The sequence below is a fragment of the Antechinus flavipes genome, chromosome 1 (assembly GCF_016432865.1).
Source record: "Antechinus flavipes isolate AdamAnt ecotype Samford, QLD, Australia chromosome 1, AdamAnt_v2, whole genome shotgun sequence".
NCBI classification, from domain to species: Eukaryota; Metazoa; Chordata; class Mammalia; order Dasyuromorphia; family Dasyuridae; genus Antechinus; species Antechinus flavipes.
In genome coordinates, this window is record NC_067398.1 from 79,979,018 (window position 1) to 80,005,788 (window position 26,771).

The window sequence follows — 26,771 nt, forward strand, 5'->3', positions numbered from 1 at the left end:
ATACTCTTCCCAAACTGCTGATCAATATAATGATGTGGAAACACAGATTAAACATTAGACAGCCAAAGGCAAATACTCTAAACTTTAAATATAAAAATTTAACAGTTAATTTTGCCCTTCTGGGGAGCTTGCCTAAACTAATTTCTATTAACCTCCAATAAAATCTGAACGTATACCAGTAACAACAAGGTTGTTATTGAGTTCATCTCTGGAGATCCCAGGAGACTCAATTCTCATGCATATAATGAGTTTTCAATAAGGGGTGATGGTTTAATTTTTTTAAAAATTAAAATTTTAAAAAAATTCTCAATAGTCAATTAACTTTTTGACAAGACACTATGCCCATCTTACTTCCACCACCAAGTCAAATATTTCCATAAAGCATTATCACTTCAGATTAAGTTCAAATTGAATTTACTCCAACATACATTTACTATTAGTGACCTCTCATGCAACATATGCTATCTATAGAGTTGGACAAAATGCAAAATCAATTTTGAGTTGGAAAGGAATGGAGGGAAGAAACAAGCATTTATTTAGTGCCTACTATGTGCTAGGTACTATGCTAAGGACTTTATAAATAGATCTCTTTTGATCCAGACTGATTCCTTTTGCTCCCTTCATAATCGCTCCTATATTTATTAGAAGGATTAACCATACCATTAGTTCTACAGAATATTGTCTCTGAATAATCCATAAATCCCTATTCTCTTTATTACAGTTAGACCTAGTCCTTCAGAATATGATAGAGACACAGGTCAGATATCCATAGTTCACTTTAACTCTGACTTCTGATAAGACTAATGAGAAAAAGGCACAGTTTGTTTCTCTATTTGGTTAGTCTGTACTTTGTAATTCTGGGGGCGGATTCTAGGAAAGGATGAATTGTCAACAAATCTAGAGTGAGGTCACCTAATCCCCAAATCTCTTTCCTGCTAAAGTAACTAAAACTAGGTCTGAAGTAAACTTTCCAGTTAAACCTTTGTTGAAAAGATCACTATCAAAGATAAGGGAAAGGTTATCATCAACATGACCCCACATTTATGTAGTATGCTAAAGTTGAAAAATAAATTTCTTCATAATAACATGAAGTAGGCACTGCAAATATCATTGTCTCCATTTTACAGATGGGGTAATTGAAGTTCAAAGGAATTTTGTTTTTATTTATTATTTTTGATATTAAAAAAATTTTGATTTCCAAATTCTATATCTCCTCCCAGGCCTGCCTCTACCCACTGAGAAGACAAACAATATAATGTCATTATACATGCAAAATATACTTCTATATTAGCCATGCTGTCAAAAATGCAAGAAAAATACAAACAAAATTATACTTCAGTTTGCATTCAGAGTTCAACAGTTCTCTTTCTCTGAAGGTGGATAGCAATTGTCATAGTGAATCCTTTGGAATTGTATTGTATTGTATTGTAAAGCAATTATATTAATCAGATTAGCTAAGTCTTTTACAATTGATCATTACAATATTGTTGTTACAATGATCTCCTAGTTCAGCTCACTTCACTTTGTATCCATCTGTATAGGTCTTCCCAAGCTTTTCTGAAACTATTCCCCTTGTAATTTCTGATAGCATAAAAAGAGCTGCTATAAATGTTTTTGTACATACAGGTCCTCTTCCTTTTTATTTAAGCTCTTTGGGATATAGACCTAGTGGTGATATTGCTGAATCAAAGAGAATGCCTCAAAAGAATTTGGATATAGTTCCAAAACTATTATCCAATATGGTTGGACCAAATCACAACTCCAGGTGATGCAGTTTGAATGCTCTCAATTCCTGGTGGTCAAGAGGTTAGTGGCAATAAGAGAGTTGTTAAATATCTCCTTTAAATCAGCTGCAGGTTTAGAGTGAAAGAATTCACTCAGACCCGAATTATTATTTGCAAAATGAAAGTTTATTGCTGGACAGAAATCAGTTTGCTAAGGGATTGACTTCTATGGTGGCAAAAATCTATTAGGGAAATGGAGTTTTGGCACTAAGAATGATTTCTCAGCTGGCAGAAGGGTCCTGGCAGCTGAGCAAGCTACGTAGGGCCATTTGCAAAGAGCTTAATTGAGGGAAGCTGTTATATTGGGTATCTTGGTGGGAGCTGGGACAGCTCGAGCTGATCAGACCAGGATTTCTCAATTGAATGAGAATTTAGAATTCTTATGGAAGTTGATTTGCCCCTGAATCTTATTGCTTCCCCTGGGAGGATGGGGCTCTGTCTCGACTCTTTGGAATCCTGGGACATCCTGATCTCTGGGATCAGAAAAGGGGATACAACCTCTAAGAGTGATAATCTTAAAGGGAACAGTTCCCCTCCCCCTTCACAGGTATATTAATTTATCTATTTTCCTACATCACCTCTAGCATTTATCATTTCTTATAGATGTAAGGTGGTACCTCATAGCTGTCTTAATTTGCATTTCTCTAATCAATAGTGGTTTAGAGCATTTTTTAATATGGCTATAAATAGTTCTGATGTTTTCTGAAAACTGCTGTTCATATTTCTTGATCATTTTGTGGCTCTTATTTTTACAAATTTTATTTAGTTCTTTACCTATTTGAGAAATGAGGGCTTTATCTGAGAAATTTGCTGTAAAATGTTTAATATACTTGTCTATAGCACCTTTTGGTGGAATGTAATTTCCCTGATTATCTCTTTTAATTAGGTTTATTTTTGCTTTTTCTTTGTCTGAAATCATGATCACTACCCTTACTTTTTTACTTCAGCTAAAGCACAATAGATTCTGTTCCAGCCCTATGTGTATGTCAACTTAAATATGTCTGCCATAAAAGCTAGATGGTAATGAAAATATTGTGAAGCATTTATTATGTAGGTTTTCTTGAAGTGGAAATTTATTGCTTTAATGTGAATCCTCTCTTATGTTCTGTTATATACATGACAATGTGGTTTTTTTCTTTTCTTATTTTGTATTAAGATTTTGTATTTAAGATATATATAAATAAATTTCATTTTTTGTTGTGACCAGCAACACAAATGGGCTAGTAGTGGTTGAAAATAAGGAGACAGGATTGCTGATAGTTCAGCAGAGTCGTTTATTGAGAGAATTCATGCTACTCATGTACCTTAAAACCATAGATTATCATGAAAAGTATTGTTCTGTGACCAACCCTGGTCCCTGTTTTCTAAGATCTGATTCTCTGAAGCATGTGATTATTTTCTGGAAATTCAATCTTGTGCAAAATTCACAATGCCCAAGGAAATGCTCAGGACTTTGTATTTTCTCGTGATTTCAAGATTATATGCATCCTTGATTTATCTTAGGAGGAGGAGAGCATCCAAGTTATCGAGGTTTCTAGCTTCCTGGGAGTTCTCCACAATTTCTTATATTACCAAAAAGGTTATGCATTTTTTCATGTGATTTTTGCACTTTCTCCATGGTTTCACATATAGGATATGCTTTAGAAATGTTTGTTGAATTAATATGTAGATTAGGGGTTTCCTCTTTCAACTGAAGCACCTATTCTGCATGGATAGAGAGAAAAAGACAGGCATGTAAGGGGCAAAAAGCAATACACCTATAGGCACTCAGAGTGTAATCCCTGCACGAGCCACCAGATGGCTTGCTAAGACTTGAACTACTAACTTGAGTGTTGGTGTCCAAGTGCTGGCATGACTTGCTTGAGTTCAGTTCCAATTCTTTGTATTCCATTGAATTCTTTGAGAGCTTGGCATCTCCAGTGCCCAGCACAGTGCTTGATACAGTGCTTGACATATAGCAGCTACTTAACAAATGTTTATTGATTGATTATAAGTACTTGATAATTTTTTTGATTGATAAAATGATTAGTGCCTTAACCAGATTATCTTTCTAGGTTGTAAAAATTTTCAACATGATTCATCAAAATAGCTTGTAATGACCAGACATAACGGTACACAACTGGAATCCCTGGTGCTGGAGAGTCTGAAGCTGGTGGATCACTTGATTTTAGGAGTTCTGAATTGTAGTAGGGCTAATGCCAATCAAATGATCACATTGAGTCTGGCAAGAATATGGTGAGATCTCCTAGGAGCCAGGATTCAGGGGACAAATGAGAGACAGACAGACAGACAGACAGAAAAACAGAGAGAAAAGCAGAGAGACAAAGACAGAGAAAGAGAAAGAAAGATATAGTGACAGAAAAAGACTGAGGAAAAAAAAGAGTAAGACAGAGAGAGAGACAGAGATAGAAAGACAAACACAGAGAAAGAGAGACAGAAAGACACACACAGAGACAGAGAGAGAGGGAGAGAGAGAGAGAAAGCTAGTTTGGTTGGTCAAACCAATATGTGCTCTTTGGATTTTTTTTTCAGTCGTATATAAAGGGGCAGCTAGTTGGTGCAGTGGATAAAGCAACAATCCTTCATTCGGGAGTATCTGCTGTGGAATTATAATGGTCAGGTTTGGTCCTGAAGAAGATATAGGAAGACAGTTTCATTTCTTGAAGTAGGAGACAATGAATGTGAAACACTATATAATATCAGATTTTTTGATATGCTGGTTAGTTATATTGACATTTTCCCCTCTCATTTTCATTTTCCATTCTAAAAGATGATTGGAGAAAAAGAAAGAAAGATACACTGAGAAATGCAGGTAATGTCAAAATAATCGATTCAAACTTATCTTAAGATTTTTTTAAAAGTGTCTTTGATTCCTTTGCCCATCTTCTCAGTTTTCTGCAACATAACAAAAATTTCAATATGATATTAAGGATTACAACCATTTTGTGAAACACAGGGCCACTGAAAGAGAATTCTACTTTTAGCTTAGTTTCTAAAACCAGTAATGGGGGTTACATTTCAGGAAGTGGTCCAATGAGTTTGAATTAACTTTTCCAATTGTTGCTTATCAGGACTAGAAACAGGCATTTTAAGTAATAAGTTAAAATAACTTTGAGTAAATCCAAGCACCCTGGATATATGATTGCTAACCGTAAATTATGGGTCAGTGAGTATCCAATTATTTTTATAGTGCATACTGTAACCTTCAAAAGTAATACAGAATGACTTTTCAACAAATAATTAAGCATCATCTCTTATGTGTAAGATATTTCAATTGCTAGAGATACAAAGATTTAGATGTAACACAGACCCTGTTCTTTAAAAGTTCTTGCAAACCCTATAGCTAATAGGAGTTAAAGATGGGGAAGAGGAAATACACAGATAACTGTGACATATGGAAAAAGAAGGTAAGTAAGGTTAAGGATTCAGATAAAGTGGTATGAGAAATCTGAAGAAGAAAAGATCATTTTCATTTTTCATTCATGGAAAGACACAGGATCTGAGTTGGATTCTGACATAAAGATTTCAGGCAGACAGTGAGCAAAAACAGAAGACATAATAGAGAATTGAGAGGAGTCTATTTTAGCTGATTTGTAGATTGTAAACTACATGAAGAGTATGAACTGAGAACACTGTGGAGGGTTCATTAAGGCTATGTCAAAATGGCAATTAAACAATTAGTTTAGTATACCTGAGCAATCAAAAACAACTTCAGTGAAGAAATTTTGATGGGACTGTTCTAAAAGGGATTTTTGCTTCAAATAAAGATTAGACTTTTTAAAAGTGCCAAAATCTCTTTTAATTCTGAGAATCTAGAATTCTAAGGTTGGTCAATTTAGAATAAATGGTGGACCTCGTTGGCTCTCACTATCAAAATATTTCATGTGTAGAGGAGAATATTTTAAGGTCATAGATAGAGCTGAAAGAGTCCTTAAAGACCAACTAATTCAACTATATCATTTTACAAATGGAGAAACTGAGATCCAGGGTGGTTAAGAAGAAAGAGCAGAGATAGTTCAAAGGCAGGTGCTCTTAAATGCAAAGCCAGTGTCAATACATAGGGAAGAGACCAGAAATGAGTCAGAGAGCTTGAGCAAAGATGAGCGCTGACAGAAGGGGAATTAGTTCAGAAAGTGAACTCAGGTTGATGGCACAGCTTGGAGATGAAAGGTAGGAGGATTCCTGGGTAGAATGTCTCAGTCCTAGAGACAGCAGACATGGAAAGACAGTTGTGTATCAGCAAAGCACTGATGTAAAATTGTTTCTGGAGGGTGGTGGTGTATGTGGCTCCACAAGAGAAGTCCATTTTTTGACCTGAAAAACGGTAGAAAGAGAAGGCAGTGTGGAATGGTGAGAGTTCCTGAAACTACCCCAAGGAGAGAGATGGCAGGATTCTTGGATCAAGATGAGGAGTTCTAGCACCATGATGAAGTACTAAGAGACAAAGCCATAATGTAGAACAGCAACCTGGACTTCTCCCCTCTCCTACTGTAAATTCTCACTGGGTCTTTCTGAATTTGAGCAATCCTTGACGCTACTTTATTGTGCTCCCATACTTTTGTATCCGTCCTGGTATCTTTCCTTGCATCCATTTTCTACACTTTTTTTTAAAAATTAAAAAAATAAATAAATAAATAAATCTAAAAGGAATGGTGAGTTTCCTTGGTTTCCACAAAGATCTCTTCAGACAACTCCCCCTTTTTCCTCATCATAATCATTTCTCTTTATTTGCTTGTTTCTGAAAAATTTCATCCTTGAGAGTTCTCCTGGGCCTCCTGGACTGAAATCAGTCTTGTAGAATTTAAAGCTTTGAGATTATTTTCAAGTAATCATTTAGCCACACACTGCTGTGGCCTCTGGGGATACAAAGGCAAAAGTAAAATAGTCCTTGCCCTCAAAGGGTTTATAAGCTAATGGGGGAATGGGGTCGGAGGAAACAGAATATGGTACAAAACTTTATGTGTGATACATATGCATATGTATGTGTCTATAGGTGTAAATAAATGGTTTAAATTTGGCACATACGTATGTTTAAATAAAATATATAAAGCAAACACAAAATAACAAGGGAAAAGCACTGGTGGCTGAGAAGTGGGAGAGGGGAGAGCTAATCCAGAAATCGATGAGAATTTATTAAACGCTGGGGATAAAAGGAAAGGCAAAAAAGCAGCGCCGGCCCTCAAGAAGCCCACAATCTAAGGCGGCCAGCACGCAGACGACTACAGCCAAGATAAAACGGAGATAATCCACAGTACTAAGGGGCATTCGGAAAAGCTCCCAGCCGAAGATGGGAGATAGACATGGGAGGGGGAGGGGCGAGAGTCCACGTGGAATCGGCCCTCGCTCGGCCTTGGGGGCGTGGCCTCACCTAGATTCGAGGGGCTGCTCTGCCCCGCCCCCACTTCTCCTTGTCTCTGTTAGAATCTGTGAGATTCCCCTCCCCTACTTGAATCCTGAGACCTTGTTATTAATATTGATGCAAGCCAGAGTGCTGGCGGAAGGGGAGAGTCAATACCACTTTTACCTATAAGTGCGCCCCATCCCTCCTCGACAAAAGGGGGCGGTGCGCAGCTATATTAAGGCCAACGAGTCCGGGGGACGCTCTGGCCACCGGCGGGACGAGCGCCCCGAATGTGCTCAATGTTTGGTCCTCCGGGGCATGCGCAGTGGCGGAGCAGGAATCGCTATGGCAGCGGCTGCGGCGTCGGCTTCCCTCTGGCCGCGGGGCTCTCGTTAGGCCCAGCTGCCTCCCCGGCCCTGTGAATGAGCACCTAGGCTTCCCGCCGCCCCTGCCGGGGAATGAGCGGCGGACCGGCCTCCAGCCGCCACCGCTGCCGCTCGCGGAGACCATGCCCCTGGCTGCCTACTGCTTCCTGCGGGCTGTGGGGAAGGGCAGCTACGGGGAGGTGACGCTTGTCCGGCACCGGCAGGACGGCAAGCAGGTGACCCGCAGGGGGGCGGGGAGAGAAAGGGGAAGGGAGGAGGGCAGGGAAAGGAGGGGAGGAATCGGGGAGCGAAGAGAAAAGGAGGGGCGAGACTCAGAGTGGGAGAGGGAAAAGGAGGAGGTGGTGAAAAATAGGAGGAGGAAGAGGAGGAGGAGGAAGGAGACTGTTCAGTACTCTGGGACCTTGGTCCTCCGATGGAAAAACTCTAGGGTGGCGAGTGTTTTCTCCCCCTTCCTCAAATTGTCATGTTTGTGCGACGCTGTTTAATGCAGAATTAAAGAGGGAATTTTTTTCCTCTATTTTTTGTTTTTGTATCCCCATTTCCAGCACAGTTTCTTGCCCCTAAAAGACCTTAATAAATGCGTAGTGGGCGGGATTGGACTAGGAGAAGATAGCAGCCCAGGACATAGAAAAGCTGGGCTGGGAAGTAAGGACTCCCAAAGATGAGCATAAAGGTCTAGGCTGGAGACTTTGGGCCAAGAGTGGAGGAGCAAAGATGGCAGTGAACATCCTAGTAGAATAATTACAAGGTGCCAAGGATTGGGGGCTCCAGAGGGACCCAGAGCTAGACTTGGAATCTGGAAAACCTGAATTCATATCTTGCCTCGATGCTCCGAGCGAATCACTTATCTCCACCTCATTTACTTTATCTGTGATCCAACCTATATCATTGTGGTGTTGGGGAGTTCTTGAGATACTATTTGTAAAGTGCTTTATGAAGCTGAGAGTCTGTTAAACAGTCACTATTAGTATTAGAGTTATGGAATGTGGAGAAGGAAAGGAGGAAGGGAACCCAAAATGAAACTCACTGGGAGGGTCAGAATGACAGCAGGATTGAAAAATGTGGAATGAGGCTCTGGCTGGGACAATTGGGCGGAAAACAGTGATGAAGGAAGGGACAGAAGCCAAGTTGGAGAAATTAATGGAGGTGCTTAAACAGTGGGATTTAGGGCAGAAGTGGAGGATGAAAAAGAGGATGCTCAGAGCGCTATGCACTGTGCCTTGTAATTGCCCTAATAAACAGTTGAGGACAAGGCAAAAGATGAGTAGACCAGAAATGAGAATTGTTGGTGGGGATTCTAGGAAAAAAGGTAAGGGGATAAGAATAGGGATAAAGGATTAAGAATAAGACAATTCAGGCTGAAAATAGGGGTTAAAAGACTAGACAGTGGGAGGCAGAGATGAGGGACAGTTATTGGAGTGGATTTCTCTGACTTGTCATCAGTAAGATGATTAATCTGACTCCAAAAAAGATTCCTATATAGTAAGATCAGTTGCAGGTGACCCTGGTCTCTTTACTAGCAATATGTCAGGAGTCTGTTACATTGCCCATGTTCAGATTCAGGCCCTAGTCCTGGGTGGTAATTCCAGAGCAAGGTGGAGTATACTAGAGCTTGTAAACTGGAGTGGGGTCCCTCATCACTGTTTCAGGGCAGAAAAGAATGCTTGTGGCTACAGACCAGAGCAAGGGCCAAGAGAGTAGTAAGCTCATCTCTCCTGATCATACCATCTTGGAAGAACTGAAAATTTACAGATCCCTAGAAATATCTCTGAAAACAGCTGCATAAAAACCCTTGAAGCTTTGGATATTGGACCGTACACACTTGGAAGCAGAGCCCCACCAAGAATGAAAAGTCAAGGAATAGGCTAAGAAATGAGTATACAACAGAAAACAATTCTGACTTTAGAAAATCACTATAATGACAAAAAAAAAAAAAAGAGATCAAAATACATATTCTAAAGAAGGCATAGCTTCTACATCCAAATGTCCAAGAAAAATATGAATTGGTCTTAGGTCACTGAAGAATTCAAAAAGGATTATGGAAATCAGGTAAGTGAGGAAGAGGAAAAATTAGGAAGAGAAGTGAGAGTGATAAAAGAAAATCATGGATCAACCACTTGGTAAAAGAGATATCAAAAAATATTGAAGAAAATAACACCTTTAAAAAACAGAATAGCTCAAATGGTAAAAGAAGTACAAAAAGAGAAGAGAAAGAATGCCTTAAAAAGTAGAATTGGCCGAATGGAAAGGGAAGTACAAAAGCTCACTGCAGAAAATAATTCCCTAAAAAGTAGAATTGAACAAATAGAAGCTCATGACTCTTTTTTATTTTTATTATTTATTTATTTAATATGTTTGTTTATTTATTTTTTATATTTAATTATTTTTATTTATTTAATTTATTTAAATATATAATATTATATATAATAATAAACATAAATAAACAAATAATTTAAATAAATGATTAAATGATTTAATATTTGATATAATTAATATAATATATAATAAATTATTATTTATTTAAGAAATAAATAAAAGCAAAAGGATGAAAAAATAGAACACAATGTAAAATATCTACTTGGAAAAATGGCTGATGTAGAAAATAGATCCAGAAGAGATCATTTAAAAATTATTGGACTATATGAAATCCATGACCCAAAAAGACCCTAGATATCATATTTCAAGAAATTATCAAAGATGAGTTCCTGGATATTCTAGAATTAGAGGGTAAAATAGAAACTGAAAGAATCTACTAATCACCTAAAAAAGATTCCAAAATAAAAAGTCCCAGGAATATTTTTTAATCAAATTTCAGAGCTCTCAGATCAAGGAGAAAATATTGCAAGCAGCCAGAAAGAAACAATTGAAGAAATGTGGAGCCACACTCAGGATAACACAAGATTTAGCAATTTCTATATTAAAGAATCAGAAAACGTGGAATATGATAATCCAGAGGGTAAACCAAGATTACAATCAAGAATCAACTACTCAGCAAAACTTGAGTATAATCCTTCTGAGGGAAAAAATGGAATTCAATGAAATAGAGGATTTTCACACATTCTTGATGAAAAGACCTTAGCTGAATAAAAAAAATTGATTTTGAAATACAAGACTCAGAAGCACAGAAAAGTAATGAGAAAGGAAAATCATAATTTACATTCCTACATAGGAATAGGGTTAGAAGCATGTATAGATAGAGAGCACAGGTATGAGTTGAATATGAAAGGATGATATTGCTTAAATAATAAAATTGAGAGAAATGTATTGAGAGGAAATAAAAAGGAGAGGTAGATAAAATGAAGTAAATTGTTTCACATAAAAGAGGCAAGAAAAAGCTTTGACAGTAAAGGGGAAGAGAAGAGATGTAAGGGAGTGAGTGAGTGAACCTTACTCTCATTAGAATTAGCTCAAAGAGGTAATAACAAACATGGTCAGTTGGGTGTAGAAATCTATTTTACTCTACAGGAAAGTAAGGGAAGAGGATGAGAGAAGAGGATGATAGAAGGGAGGATAATTTGGGGGAGGAGGTAGTCAGAAGAAAAACACTTTTGAGGAAGGGTAAAAAAAAGAGAATAGAATAAACGGGGCGGGGAAGGGAGGTGATGAGGAAGATAGGATGGAGAGAAATACAGTTAGCAATAGTAATTAAAATTTTTGAAGCTGATTTCTGTGATAAAACTTCATTTCTCAAACACTAGAGAACTGAGTCAGATTTATAAAAACAAGAGCTATTTCCCAATTGACAAATGATCAAAAGACTTTTCAAGTGAAGTAATCAAAATTAACTACAGCCATATGGAAAAAGTGCTGTAACTCACTATTGGAGAAATGCAAATTAAAACAAGTTCTGAAGTACTACCACATACCTATTAGATTGGTTAATAGGACAGAAAAGAAAATGACAAATTCTGGAAGAGATGTGGGGGGGAAACTGAGAAATGCCTTGTTGGTAGAGTTTTGAACTGATTCAACCATTCTGTAGAGCAATTTGGAACTACATCTAAAGGACTAAAACCATGCACACCCTAGCAATTGATTTAGCAATACCATCACTAGATCTGTATCCCAAAAAAAAGATAAAAAGCAAAAAGGAAAGGACATGTATACAAAAATATTTATAGCAACTCTTTTCTGGTAGCAAAGAATTGGAAATTGAAAGGATGACCATGAACTGGGGAATGGTTGAACAAGTTGTGGAATATCCTTGTGATGGAATACTACTGTGCTATAAGAAATGATGAGTACAATTCTCACAGAAAAACCTGGATGGCTGATGCAAAATGAGATGTACTATGTGAAAAGAATAACTCTTATTCTCAGCAATCTAATAATAATCTACGACATCTCTGAAGAACTTATGATGAAAAAATGCTACTCATCCCCAGAAAAACAACTGGTGATATCTGAATACACTTTGAAGCATATTTTTAAAACTTTATTTTTCTTAAAAGTTTTTTTTTGGTCTATATTTTCTTTTACAATGTGAGTAATATGGAAGTGTTTTGCATGACTGAATATTAATAACATATCAAATTGCTTGCCTTCTCAATGGGGTAGAGGGAGAAAGAGAGAATTTGGAACTCAGAGTCTTAACAATAAATATTAAAATTTGTTTTTATATGTAGCTGGGGGGGGGAATAAAATATTAAATAAAAATTTTAAATACCTACCCCAAAACTGTAATTGCTCTACAAATGTCAATTGCTTCATGTAGTATGATAAAACATGACTGATTCACATGTAATCATAAACAATTGTTATTTTAGAAAACTAAGATGGAAAATATCCATTGTTATTCTGAGTGTTCTTCAAGGTTCTATAATTTCAGTTTTCCTTCTACTAACAGCTCATAATCACTTCCACAATTTAGCATGTGATTTCATGAGTTCCTATGGGCAAAGTATAGCCACTTTTGCTTTGGTAACTAAGCCTTCCTTGAGTTCAACCCACCAGTGGCCAATGCTTTCTTGAACCTCTTTAAACTTAACTGGTTCTCATTGACAAACAGGGAGATGTTCACAAGGCTCAAACAGAAAGCCTTTTTACTATCAGGATTTGCCAGAGTTTATGTTCCAATGGTATTGCTTTCAGAAACTCAGAGTCATCTTTTGTGAGGCATATTAATGAGATATGAAGAGGACTTGGATAGAATTTCAATTTTTCAGAAAAGAGAGTAACAGCATACATTGTATATTGTTATAGAACTGGTGATAAGTCAGTTTGGAACCTTTTTTTTTCCAGCAATTTCTTTTTGAAGCTCTGCTATCTTTCATATAACAGTTTTCTCATTGTCAATTATTACACAATACATACGCATTCTCCCCACCTGAGATGTGCTATGTGAATTAGTCTCCTTGTTGCATGGAGTAGTTTTATCTTTACAATGAAATTGTTTTGGAAGCTAGGTTTTATAGGAATCCTACAAATACTTAGGAGGATTAGAAAGAATATGTCTGTATTTGCGCTTGTGTGCACATATCTACATATGTGTAAAAGTGTGTTTTCTTTGCAGTATGTCATCAAAAAACTAAACCTCCAACATGCCTCCAGCCGAGAGCGGAAAGCTGCTGAACAAGAGGCCCAGCTTTTGTCTCAACTGAAGCACCCCAACATTGTTACCTACCGAGAGTCTTGGGAAGGAGAAGATGGCCTGCTCTATATAGTTATGGGCTTCTGTGAAGGAGGGGATCTCTATCGAAAACTCAAAGAACAAAAGGGCAAGCTTCTACCTGAGAACCAGGTCGTGGAATGGTTTGTTCAGATCGCTATGGCCTTGCAGGTATTAATCAGGGTGGTGGCAACTCATTTTCTGAGTCCTTCTTTATGACTTTAAAATTTCAAATGACTTTTGGTCAAAGCTTTCACCTGAATTGCAGTTTTGTCAAATATCAGTGGAAGACTAGTTCAAAAATTTTTATATTGTAAACAAGGATATTCATAATAATGGCATAAACATTTGACTTATGTTGTATTAAAGTATATCTTTTAAAATTCTTTGAAAAAAAAAGTTGGCATCTCCTGAGCCACAAATTACTAAATCTTTAGGGTGCTTGTCTTCAAAGGAGAACTACTTGATTCTTGCTTTGGGTGCTATCCTTCTAAAAGCAATCACATGTGTGTAAAGCTCTTTTCCATCAACATCAGCTATTAGGAACTCTGCCAAGAACAAGAAAATTAGTTTTAAAAAAATCAATAAAAGGAACACTTATTGAGGGCCTGCTTCATGCAGACACATTGCCTTGTACTAAAGGAAATGAGTGGTCAGACTAGATATCATAAAGCTCAAGAGCTAACCTGCCTTTTACAAAAATCCTTTCTCAGAACCTATAGTGTCTTCATTTAGACATAATTCTAGTACACTTGGTTATCTCCTTTCCCTCTTTATAGCAGATTAAAGGCAGAAACTTAGAAAGACCATAGAGAAAGACTGCTAGAGACAGGCCTACTGACCATTAGCTAAGAGCTAGAAAGGAGATAAAAACCATAAAAAGAAGAGAAGAAATAATCGCAGCTAGCACTCAATGGAGCACCTGCAGGGTGCTAGGCAGTAGGTTAAGTACTATAGAAATACTTTTTCAGTTGATCCTCACAACAACTCTGAGAAATAAGTGCTTGTTCCCACTTTACAGGTGAGGAAACTGAGACAGACAGAAGTGAAGTTTTGCTGAGGGTCACAGAGCTAGTGAGGGCCTAAGTCTGGATTTGAATTCAGCCCAGCGCTTTGTTCACTGTCTCCCACATCCCTCTCCCCCTGCTACCTGTACTTAAAAGCTATAACAGTCTGAGTCTATTTTGTGTGGCTCCTGGATAGGAATGCATGATGCAGTCATCAGGCGTGAAGTAAAGATTGTTCATGTTTAATGTAGACCACTTAAGGAGGTAGGGAAAATATCTCTATTACATTGGAAATTATATATATATATATATATATATATATATATATATATATATATATATATATATATATATATATATATATAATTATCATATATAATCATATATATATATTGTTGTAGAAACATTTCCATCCTTTAAGATAAGGTTACATTAGCACTTAAAAGAAGTTTTTATTTTCCCCAATAATGCCAGGTATGTTAGATGTCACTTTAGAAAATTGTTGGTACATTTTTACCCCAATGATTTTTATTGTCTGAACAAATTTGTAGTGTCATAACTTTTCTTGTCACAAGATAGTAGGGAGAGATTTCAGACACAATTCTTTATTCATTTTAGGAATAAAATTTCCTTTGATAGAAATAATTGAGTCTCTATGACCATATGATAAGTAGATTCAGTATCAATTAGCCACTTTCCCTAAAAAAATTGTCTTAAGGTAGCAAGGTTTGGGGTTCTAATTAACACATAAAAATATAACTGGACTTCCTCCTACAGATAGAATGGTTTAAAAATAGAAAAAGAAGCTAATATTTAATAGATACAAATGTGAAAGTAAGCTAACTGCAGAAGCACAGTTTGGGATCTGAGCACTTTTTTTTTTAATTATTATAGCTTTTTACTGCTGGGATAACTGGAAATTAGTATGGCAGAAATTAGGCAAGGACCCACACTTAACACCACATACCAAGATAAGATCAAAATGGGTCCATGACCTAGGCATAAAGAACGAGATTATAAATAAATTAGAGGAACATAGGATAGTTTATCTCTCAGACTTGTGGAGGAGAAAGAAATTTGTGACCAAAGATGAACTAGAGACCATTACCGATCACAAAATAGAAAATTTTGATTATATCAAATTAAAAAGCCTTTGTATAAACAGAACGAATGCAAAGAAGATTAGTAGGGAAGTAACAAACTGGGAAAACATCTTTACAATTAAAGGTTCTGATAAAGGCCTCATTTCCAAAATATATAGAGAACTGACTCAAATTTATAAAAAATCAAGCCATTCTCCAATTGATAAATGGTCAAAGGATATGAACAGACAATTTTCAGATGAAGAAATTGAAACTATTACCACTCACATGAAAGAGTGTTCCAAATCACTATTGATCAGAGAAATGCAAATTAAGACAACTCTGAGATATCACTACACACCTGTCAGATTGGCTAAGATGACAGGAAAAAATAATGATGAATGTTGGAGGGGATGCGGGAAAACGGGACACTGATACATTGTTGGTGGAGTTGTGAACGAATCCAGCCATTCTGGAGAACGATCTGGAATTATGCCCAAAAAGTTACCAAACTGTGCATACCCTTTGATCCAGCAGTGTTTCTATTGGGCTTATACCCCAAAGAGATACTAAAAAAGGGAAGGGGACCTGTATGTGCCAAAATGTTTGTAGCAGCCCTGTTTGTAGTGGCTAGAAACTGGAAAATGAATGGATGCCCATCAATTGGAGAATGGCTGGGTAAATTGTGGTATATGAATGTTATGGAATATTATTGCTCTGTAAGGAATGACCAGCAGGATGAATACAGAGAGGCTTGGAGAGACCTACATGGACTGATGCTAAGTGAGATGAGCAGAACCAGGAGATCATTATACACTTCGACAACGATATTGTATGAGGATATATTCTGATGGAAGTGGATTTCTCTGACAAAGAGACTTAACTGAGTTTCATTGGAGAAATGATGGACAGAAACAGCTACACCCAAAGAAGGAATACTGGGAAATGAATGTGAACTATTTGCATTTTTGATTTTCTTCCCGAATTATTTTTACCTTCTGAATCCAATTCTCCCTGTGCAGCGGGAGAACTGTTCGGTTCTGCAAATATGTATTGTATCTAGGATATACTGCAATATATTTAACATATATAGGACTGCTTGCCATCTTGGGAGGGGGGGAGGTGGGAGGGAGGGGAAAAAACGAAACATAAGTGATTGCAAGGGATAATGTAATGTCGTGTAAAAATTATCCTGGCATGGATTCTGTCAATACAAAGTTATTATTAAATAAAATTAAATTAAAAAAAAAAAAAGAAAAAAGAAAAAAAATTATTATAGCTTTTTATTGACAAAACATATGCATGGGTAATTTTTCAACAATGTAGTAACACTGCTGGATCAAAGGATATGCACAATTTGATAACTTTTTGAGTATAGTTCTAAATTGCTCTCCAGAATGGTTGGATCCATTCACAACTTCACCAACAATGCATCAGTATCCCAGTTTCCCCGCATTCTCTCCAACATTCGTCACTATCTTTTCCTGTCATCTTAGCCAATCTGAGAGGTGTGTAGTGGTATCTCAGAGTTGTTTTAATTTGCATTTCTCTGATCAATAATGATTTGGAGCACCTTTTCATATGGGTAGAAATCATCATCAGAAAATTGTCTGTTCATATCCTTTGACCATTTATCAATTGGAAAATGGCTGAGCACATTTTCTTGCAAGGGCTCATGCAGATTGTCAAGGACACTGTACATAGAAATGATCCTTTGGCCCTGCTTCAGGATGGACCTTGGGGGTGCACACCACATTTCTCTTCCACAATTACCCTTTCCATGCCAGCATTAAAAAAAAAAAAGTTAATAGAAAACAAGAGAACAGCAGAGACAGACAACTCCCATTGGTGAGAAGGAATTGATTTTGGATGCTGTGATCTGCCAAAATTAGAAGGTCACATGGATAGAGTTCTTTCACATTTGCATAGCACTTTAACGTAAGCTTCTCAGTGATTCAGTGAGGTTCTCTATAGAGGTATTACTGCCTCTATTCCACAGATAAGAAGATTGAGGTTCATAAATTAAGTAACTTGCTTGTTGTCCTATAGGAAGTGTCTCAGACAGGATTGGAATACAGGCTTTCCTGACATCAACTTCAGTTTTCTTTCTGCTTCCTTCTATTGTCTTGACTCTAATGGACTAATTGTGAGCCAAGAATTTAAAAAACTTGGGTTCCATTTCATTCTTTGGGTTATGGCTCTGACACTGTGTTACCCAGGCAAGGAATTTATCTTCTGTGCCCCAGCTTCCTGATCTGGAAAATGGAAGTAACAGAGGCTGCCTAGGGGGCTGGAAAAAGTCTCAGGTTTAAATGTTAGCATTTCTGCATGGCTGTGGCTGCTATTTTCTGCTCTTGGCTCTTTTATAAAATTAAAAATGAACTAAATGATTTCTCTGATTCATTTAAATCTCTAAATCTGTGATATTATCTTGAAAAAAAAAATCTATCTTGGGGCAGCTAGGTGCTGTAGTGAATAGAGCACCAGCCCTGAAGTCAGGAGAACCTGAGTTCAAATCTGCCCTCAGACATTTAACACTTCCTAGCTGTGTGACTCTGGACAAGTCATTTAACCCCAATTGTCTTAGCAAAAAAAGAAGTCTACCTCAGTACTCAATACCTCAATATTCAACTTGGTGTAATTGTATTTCCTACCTCTGGTGGGAAGAAACAGAATAGTTTTAACTGGGTTTGTGTAATACAAGAATGGCAACTTTTTGGAAATCATTGGAGGTTACCTTTTACATTGTTCTTACTTAAAAAGTCATGTCTTAACATCTAAATGCCTAGAAAATGTAGAAACTTTGAGAGAAACATGTACGGGATTTAATTTTCTTACTTTCAAAGGGTCTACATTAAGCCTTTTATATAATAATGATGATTATTACAAAGAAAATAGCCCAGGAACTCCAAAACAATGATCTAAAAGATATTGAGGGTTTTGTGGGCTAGTAATGAAGTTTTCTTTCTCCCTCACAGTATTTACATGAAAAACACATCCTTCATCGAGATCTGAAAACTCAAAATGTCTTCTTAACAAGAACAAACATCATCAAAGTAGGCGATCTGGGGATTGCCCGAGTGTTAGAAAATCAGTACGACATGGCCAGTACACTCATTGGAACACCATACTACATGAGTCCTGAATTATTTTCAAACAAACCCTACAACTATAAGGTAGGGAAGAGCTGCAATTCTCAACTGATCCTGCTTCTATTTGTTCATGTTTTGTTTGCGGGAACAAAAGGGCAGAGTTGTCTTTAAATTTGTATAAGGAAAATTATCTTTTATTTTGAAAATTAATAAGCATATAACTGTGCTGACCCTTTTTTTTTCTATTTCCAGTCTGATGTTTGGGCTTTGGGATGCTGTGTTTATGAAATGGCTACACTGAAACATGCTTTCAATGCAAAAGACATGAATTCTTTAGTTTATCGAATTATTGAAGGAAAGGTAAAAACAAATCTAGAACTGATAGTATTTTGTGTTGGGAACAAGATCTATATAGCTCATCTTTGCAAATAACTACTTGCTGGGTAAGTATTATTTTATATTGAGTGAGTTGAAAAAATATCGTACCTCATGGGGAAAGGTGAGCTTAGAAGGGGGAGAAATGGACTGATAATACTTTTTAGTACCAATTTGCAAGATTGACTTAATGGCTTTAGAAAAATATTGAAAATAAGTCACTTTGTGGATTTGATCATATTTTTGTTCTATAGTAACCATCATTTGCAATAATTCATGTCTATTCTTAAGTTGAGAATTGCAGAAAATGTTATTATGGATTATGTGAATATCATTGTAGCAAGCCCTCTTAATATCATAGCATTTCATGATTAATGGTTTGACATAATGTCCTTTGCACGAAGGCTGGGTGAATGTGAGGATCCCCTACTTCAGGGACCAAGTTGGAACACTCTGGCTATCCATCTTTCATCCCTTGACCTCATCACATAACTAGCCCATTTCTTGCTATTGTCTTATTGAACTGTTTATAGACTAGATGTAAAAATTATGACATTATAAATATCCAAAACTTGTCATTCCAGTCACAACAGCTTAGCCATTGCTATTTTGAACAAATACACTGAGCAGGTTAGCTTGGTGGCTGTAAATGCATGTTGGAAACTATTGGAGATGGTTTACTTTTTTCTATCCAGTATTTGAATTTTATTTGTCCTGTTGTTTTTTCCTACAGCTGCCACCAATGCCAAAGGACTATAGCCCACAACTGGCAGAACTAATAAGAACTATGTTGAGCAAGAAGCCTGAGGAAAGACCCTCTGTGAGAAGCATCCTTAGGCAGCCCTACATAAAACGTCATATTTCTTTATTTTTGGAGGTCACAAAGGCGTAAGATATTTTTCATACAAGAATCTGGGTTAAAAAGTTTCATAGTTGCAGTAAAGGAAAGTATCTATATTTTTAATATTTCTTTAGGTAGGAGTCTATCTTTATAGCAAATGACTTAGGTGGCTAAATTCTCTTGTCTTTTAACTTTTGTTGTTTGTTTTTGTTAAAATTGCAAATCTAAAGGGTCAAGAGAAAGACTAAATTGTTTTGTCTACATAGCATTTGTTAATATCTAACAAGTTATTCTCAGATCTCTGAAGGATCCATGAGAGATCCCCCAGAAAAGTAAGCTCTCATTTTGTCTCCTGTGCTTTTCTCCTCAAACAGCTGTTCCCAGAGCTTTGGGCTCACTCTCTCTCACATTGGAATCCCACTCCTTCTAATTCCAAGTCTATAATACTCTCTGCTATGTCACATCAGTTCATAGCATTGTGATTGTCCACTGTGGGGGCTTAAAGAGATTGCAGGAAGCTAAGTCCAGGAGAGGGCGTGTGTTCTTTTAATATGGTCTAACACATTTACATTTTTAATGTTACTATTTTCTTATGTATTCTACAGTCCAGCCAAACTGGTCTGACTTACGTATGACAATCTTCTTCCATCTCTATGTTTTTGTACAGGCTGTCCCCATTGCCCAAAGCAGTCTTCCTCCTTATTTCTGCCTTTGGTCTCCCTAATTCCAAACTTCAGCTCAAGTGCCTCCTCCTACAAGAGACCTTTCCTTATTTTCCCTTTTTTTGTTCTCATCCCCAACCCACCCCTTTACCATCTTCCAAGTTATAGAATTTTAGAGTTGGAAAAGTCCTCAAAGATAATCTGTTTTTAAGACAGACCTCATCAAGAATCCTGTCTGAGCCATGTGTGGGTCCTGGGGGCAGGGAGAGAAGAATAGTGACTCTGGAGGTCAAGAATGAACAATGAGAAGGGAATATACTAGAAGTCACAGAATGAGGAAATTTAAGGGAGGAAGCAACTTGGAGAGCACAGCCTGAGCACAGTTCATATCACACCTGACCTTTACCTTCTACATCTGTGCCTCAGGTCCTGGACAGAGGTCAGTGATGTCCAGTGAGAACTCTGCAGCCCTTCATCGCAAAGGAAAGTCCATTAACACTCTTTAGATTCCTGTGTATATTAGTATGTCATGGATCTGTGGCTATGACTTTGTGAGTTCCCCTTTCTAAAACAGCTTGTAGCTAGGCCTTGACTCCTCAGAGAAGCCTTAGGCTAAATGATTTGTTTCCTCAGTATGGGTCAGAAACTGGATATGCATCCAGTTCTTTTACCTTCAAGACCACTACTTTTATGTACTGTGCCACACTCCATCTAGACTCCCAACAAAGGAGGCAAACCAAAGAAATATTTTCAGTAGGAAGAGCTAAAAAAAGAAGGTCTCTGGTCTGCTTGATTAATAATAGTTAGCACTTATATAGCACCTTAAAGTTTATAAATATCTCATCCTGGGCCTCAAAACAACACTAAGAGTTAAATGCACTTTACAGATGAGGAAACTTAGGCAGACAATTTAAGTAAGTTCCCCAAGATCATATAGGAAATAAGTTTATGAGGCTAAATTTGAACTTTGGACTTCTTGACTCCAAGATCAACACTACCCACTATTCTGCCTAATTTATTAGGACCCTATTTTGTCTGTATTTTGTATTTTCTGATCTGTGCATGTTTTTATCCCAGTAGAGTATACTTTTTTCTTTTTTGTCTTTGTATCCCCAGCCTACCTAGCACAAGGTATGGCACCTGGTAGGTGCCTGAATAATAATAATGAGTAATAAATGTTTGAATCTTGCCACATTTAATACATTTCCTTTGTTTCCTCTTTATGAAGGAGAACTTCCAAAAGTCATATTAAAAAGGGCAATTCTAAAATAAGACCTGCTGCTGAAGTTATTTCTGTAAAAATTGAATCAGAAAATGAAGGAATCATTTCTCAGCAATGTTTCTCAAAGCATTCCAAGATACCTACAGAGGTATGTTCCTATTAAAAGGACACATTTTAAAACAATAGTTAAAATAATAGCTTATCAGACTGTATGTGAAGTAGTTGTAATTTTTTAAAGACTATCCTATAAAAAAAAAATGGATTAATTCTAAAACTCCATTCAAAAGAAGTGGTAATAAAGTTAATTTATTTAGAACATTTTAAATAATGTGGATTGTTAGAACACTTGAGATATTAGTACCATAGTAATTCTTAAAGCATATTTGCAGGTTGAAGAAAAATGTCTACCCCAAGGTAAGCCCATGGATACTTGCCTCTCAGAAGTAGCCTGTCCTAAAAGTTGTCCCAGCAAGAATGATGTGCATAGACTTGGAGAAACTTTAGCAACAATCAGCAAAGTGGATATTAACATCCTACCTGCCACTGAAAGGAGAAACTCAAAGAGTGACAATTTACTGCAAGATGACAAACCGAAACACTCTAATATTTTTGATGAGCCAGAAGCCAAATTAAATGTGCCTCCAGTGAAGGAAGAGAGGCAGCAACTGAGTACTAAGCCTGATAATCTAGCTCCCTCTCAGACTTCTATTGAAATCACTGATGAAGAGAATGACACGATGAAACTTCTGCAGCCTTTACACAAAGATCTCAAGCCAATGGAACAGGTGAGGCTTTTGGCCATTGTCAGCTCTCAGTTTCAGAGTACTATAGGAAGTACTGGTTAAGATATCTTGTTTAGGTCTGTTTTAAAAAGAAGTTTTTAAGCAAAAAGATATTTCATATACCCTTTTATATAAAGCTAAAGCAAGAGATTTGAACTAAAGGCATGCTTATCTATCTTATCCTGTTCTCTACCACTTATGATAGTGGAAAGGGAAAAATTCAATAGCTGCTTAGATTTTCATCCTCCCTCCCTCGCTTGCATCTTTTTAATTTTCTATCATCTCTTTTTCCCTCCCTTCTTCTCACTATCTAGAGCTAAGCCAACTCTATTACTAGTTCTGATTTTTAAAAATTATTGTTCCATAGTATTCAATGCATTTCCACCACCATGTGAGCAAGTTTTAGTCAGCTTCTAGAGAAGATGTATAGTCAAAAATGAGCTGATGATATTGTTTAATTAAGAGAAAGGAGTCATCAGACGATTAGGGTTTGAAAAGTAAAGTAGAATAGTGAGGAGATTTTTTAAAAATTGGTATCCTAGAACTTTGAAGATGAAATGAAATAGAGGATTAAAATTATCATTCTTATTCCTTATTTGGCTGTCAGATTATATTCACAGAAGTTTTGAGAGCTACTTTGAGTACCATTTTCATACTGCTTATTATTTCTTCTGGGTTTTATTTGTTCATGAAAATACAAGACCTTCTTTTTCAGGATAGTTTGGACTCCACTGAAAAGCTCTTAGTACCATTTGTTCCTGTTGTCCTGGTAAGTCTCTAAACCTTTTAGTGAATATATCTTACTTGTTCAACTGATAAATTATGTTTTTTTTTTCTCTTTAGAATTTGATCAGCTGACTTGATCTTTAATTCCTAATGAAGCAACTTATAAATTTTGTAAAAATCACTCAAGCTAAGATAGTAACCTAGCTATACCAGCTTAAAACTATATTATAAAGCAGCAGTCATTAAAACTATTTGATACTAGCTAAAAGAAAGAGTGGTGGATCAGTGGAACAAGTTAGGTACACAAAACACTTATTTCACTTCGTTCATGGAGGACTTTGCAGGGTTTTTTTTTTTTTCCTGAGAGCATCTTGTTCATCATTTCTCAGAGAATAATAATATTCTATCACAAGAAAATACCATAGTTTATTGAGTCTTTCCACATTTGATGGGCATCTCCTCAATTTCTAAGTTTTTTTTTGTCCTAAGAAGAGAGCTGCTATGAATATTTTTTGTATATAGAGGTCATTTTCTTTTTTTTTTTCCCCTGAATCTCTTTTAGTATTCATGACATTCAGTAGTAGTGTTGTTAGGTCAAAGGACATGCGTGAATTTATTCACAGATCATATCTTTTGATTATTTGTCAATTGGGTTGTGCCTTTCATTTTTTAATAACTTTGACTTAGTTCCCTCTGTTTGAGAAATAAAGAAACTTGCTTCAAAAACTTTTTTTACAATTACTATTGCTAATTGTATTTTCCCCCCATTTATTCTCTCTTTCCTTTCACCCTGTCCCTCCTCAAAAACTGTTTTGCTACTGAGCATTCCCTCTTCCAATATGCCCTCTCTTTTTTTTCACCCTACCCCCCTTCCCATATCCTAGTCCCCTTCTATTTTTCTGCAGGGCAAGATAGATGTATATACCCCTATTGCATATGTATGTTATTTCCTATTTGAGCCAATTCTGATGAGAGTAAGGATCTCTCACTTGCCATCTCTCACTCCCCTTCTTCCCTTCCACTGTAAAAGCTTTTTCTTGCCTCTTTTTATGGCAGATAATTTGAACCATTCCACTTCTCCCTTTTTCTTTTTCCCAGTACATTCCCTTCTCACCCTTTAATTTCATCATTAAAAAAAAAAAAAGATATCCCTTCATATTCAACTCATACCCATTCCCTTTGTCTATATGTTCCTTCTAACTGCTATAATATTGAGAGTATGAGTTACAAGTCATCTTTCCATGTAGGAATGTAAACAGATAAACCTTTAAATTCCTTGTAATATCATTTTTCTGTTTACCTCCTTACACTGCTCCAGAATCTTGTATTTGAAAATCAGATTTTTCATTTGGCTCTAGTCTTTTCATAACAGATGCTTGAAAATCCTCTATTTCATTGAATGACTACTTTTTCCTCTGATGGATTATACTCAGTTTTTCTGGGTAGTGATTCTTGGTTGCAATCTTAATTCCATTATTCTCTGGAATATCATATTCCAAGCCCTTCGGTCTTTTAATATGGAAGATACTAATAACTCTTGTCTTATCCTGACTGTGGCTTCACTGTATTTGAATTGTTTCTTTTTGGATGCTTGCAATATTTCCTTCTTGATTTGAGGGTTCTGGAATTTGGCTATAATATTCCAGGGAGTTTTCATTTGGGGATCTCTTTCAGGAAGTGATTGGTAGATTCTTTCATTTTCTCTTTTACCCTCTGGTTTTAGAATATCAGGATAGTTTTCCTTGAAAGATGATGTCCAGGCTCTTTTTTTGAGTATTTATTTCAGGTAGACCAATAAATTTTTTTTAAAAAATAATAACTTTTTCTTTTTTTAATTTAAAGTGTTTTATTTTTTAAAAATATGCATAGATAGTTTTCTACATTCACTCCTGTGAAATCCTGTTACAAATTTTCCTTGCCCTTCTCTCCATCCCATCTCTAAATAGTAGGTAATCTAATAAATGTTAAACATGTGCAGTTCTTCTATACATATTTCCACATTTATCATGCTGCATAAGAAAAATCAGATCAAAAGGAAAAAAATGAGAAAGAAAACAAAATGCAAGAAAACAACAACAGAAAGAGTGAAAATACTATATTATGATCCACACTCAGTCCCTATAGCTCTCTCCATTCTAAGACCATTGGAACTGGCCTGAATTATCTCACTGTTGAAAAGATCCATGTCTATCAGAATTGATCATTGTGTGATCTTGTTTCTGTGTACAATATTCTCTTGGTTCTATTCACTTCACTTAGCATCAATTAGACCAATAATTTTTAAATGATCTCTCCTGGATCTGTTTTCCAAGTCAATTGTTTTTCCAGTGAGATATTTCCAGGTTTTTTTTTTTTTTTTCCATTTTTTTTTTTTGGTTTTGCTTCATTGTATCTTGATTTCTCATAAAGTCATTAGCTTCCATTTGCTTAATTTTATTTTTTTATTTTTTAAGTAATTATTTTCCTTCATGAGCTTTTGTACCTCCTTTCCCGGTTGGCCAATTTTGCTTTTTAAAGCATTCTTCTCCTCAATAGCTTTTTGTATTTTCTTTTGCACCTTTCTCAATTCTTTCCCTAATTTTTCCCCTTATCCCTCTTATTTGATTTTCAGAATCCCTTTTGAGCACTTCCATAGCCTGAGCCCAATTCCTATTTTTCTTTGAGGCTTTGGATGTAGGAGCTTTGACTTTATCATCTTCTGAGTGTGTGTTTTGATCTTCCTTGTATAATAACTTTCCATAATAACTTTCAATAGTCAGAACCTTTTTTTGTTTTCTGCTCATTTTCCTAGCCTATTACTCTTCTTTTAATTCTTTGTTAAAGTAGGGCTCTGTTTCCAGGGTGGAGAGTACACTGTTCTAATCTTGTTGGGTTTTATGCAGTTATTTTCAAAAATCCTTTCAGAAATCTGACCACAAGCACTCTTTTCTGCCTTTGAGCTGTTAGGTATGTCCCTGCCTCACAATATCTGTAAGGTCTAGTGTGCTGGCCGAGGCAGGGTCTCTGTTGACCCAGGCTGCATAGGGACTGCACACCACACTACCACCTCTTTGCCACAGACCCTCTCCACTGACCTTCTGAGTCCTCCCTGGTGTCCCCGGGCTGAGAGTTCCATTATCCTCCAGCACTGCTGCTGATTCAGAGGTCCTGCCTCAGTGATGCTGAGGTCCAAGCCTGTCCTGAGATTGCCCAGTAGGCTCCCACTCTAGTCCCACAGACCTTTAATGCTGACCTTCTAAGCTCTTCTTTGATGTCTCTGGGCAGAGAAGTCTGGAAGCCACCAGTACTGCTGCTGAGTCAGAGGTTGGGCCTGGGCCTGGGCCAGGGCTAGGTCTAGTACTGCACTGGCACGGCCCACACCAGAACTGAATGATAGACTCCCATCCTAGTATCCCATTCTGTTCTACTGAGCTTCTAAGTTACCTTTGGCTGGAAAATGTTCTATTCTGTCTTTTTAGATGTTCTTTTGCTCTAAAATTCATTTAGAGTCATTATTTAAAGGAATTTGGAGCAGTTTGGGGGAGAGGTTGGTCAAGTTCCTGCCTTTATTTCGCCATCTTAGCTCTGCCTCAAAACACAGACATTGTAATAAATTTAGAATGTCTCCATTTTGTTTTGTTATTTTTCAACTAAACCTTTTTTTTTCCCATTTGTAATTTTAGGAATATATTTTGTTTTTATTTTACCTTTATTTCTGAGTGCATCTTCCTTCAAGTCTTACTCAATAAGCTTTTCCTTGTAACAAAAAAAATAAAATAAAGAAAAAAAAATTTAGTTCAGTAAAATGAAGCACTTTCTCAGTCAGGTATATGCAGTTCCACATTCATAGCTCCTCCCTCTCCAAAGAAGAGAGGAAATGCATT

At 36.6% G+C, this 26,771-nt stretch overlaps 1 protein-coding gene across 2 annotated transcripts in view; it reads left to right on the forward strand.

Annotated features, from left to right (window-relative positions):
- The first annotated feature begins 7,049 nt into the window (after nucleotides 1-7,049).
- NEK4 (NIMA related kinase 4) overlaps nucleotides 7,050-26,771 on the forward strand; it is a 37,372-nt gene continuing 17,650 nt past the window's right edge. Inside the window, exons 1-8 of one of the 2 annotated variants that reach the window (XM_051984940.1) lie at nucleotides 7,361-7,726; nucleotides 13,024-13,290; nucleotides 18,187-18,384; nucleotides 18,553-18,660; nucleotides 19,409-19,563; nucleotides 21,407-21,548; nucleotides 21,790-22,185; nucleotides 22,898-22,951. In XM_051984940.1, the coding sequence (XP_051840900.1) occupies nucleotides 7,634-7,726; nucleotides 13,024-13,290; nucleotides 18,187-18,384; nucleotides 18,553-18,660; nucleotides 19,409-19,563; nucleotides 21,407-21,548; nucleotides 21,790-22,185; nucleotides 22,898-22,951 (1,413 nt within the window). In that variant the 5' untranslated portion in view covers nucleotides 7,361-7,633. Of the gene's footprint in view, nucleotides 7,727-13,023; nucleotides 13,291-18,186; nucleotides 18,385-18,552; nucleotides 18,661-19,408; nucleotides 19,564-21,406; nucleotides 21,549-21,789; nucleotides 22,186-22,897; nucleotides 22,952-26,771 lie in introns of both variants that reach the window. The other variant, XM_051984948.1, reaches the window with a different exon arrangement.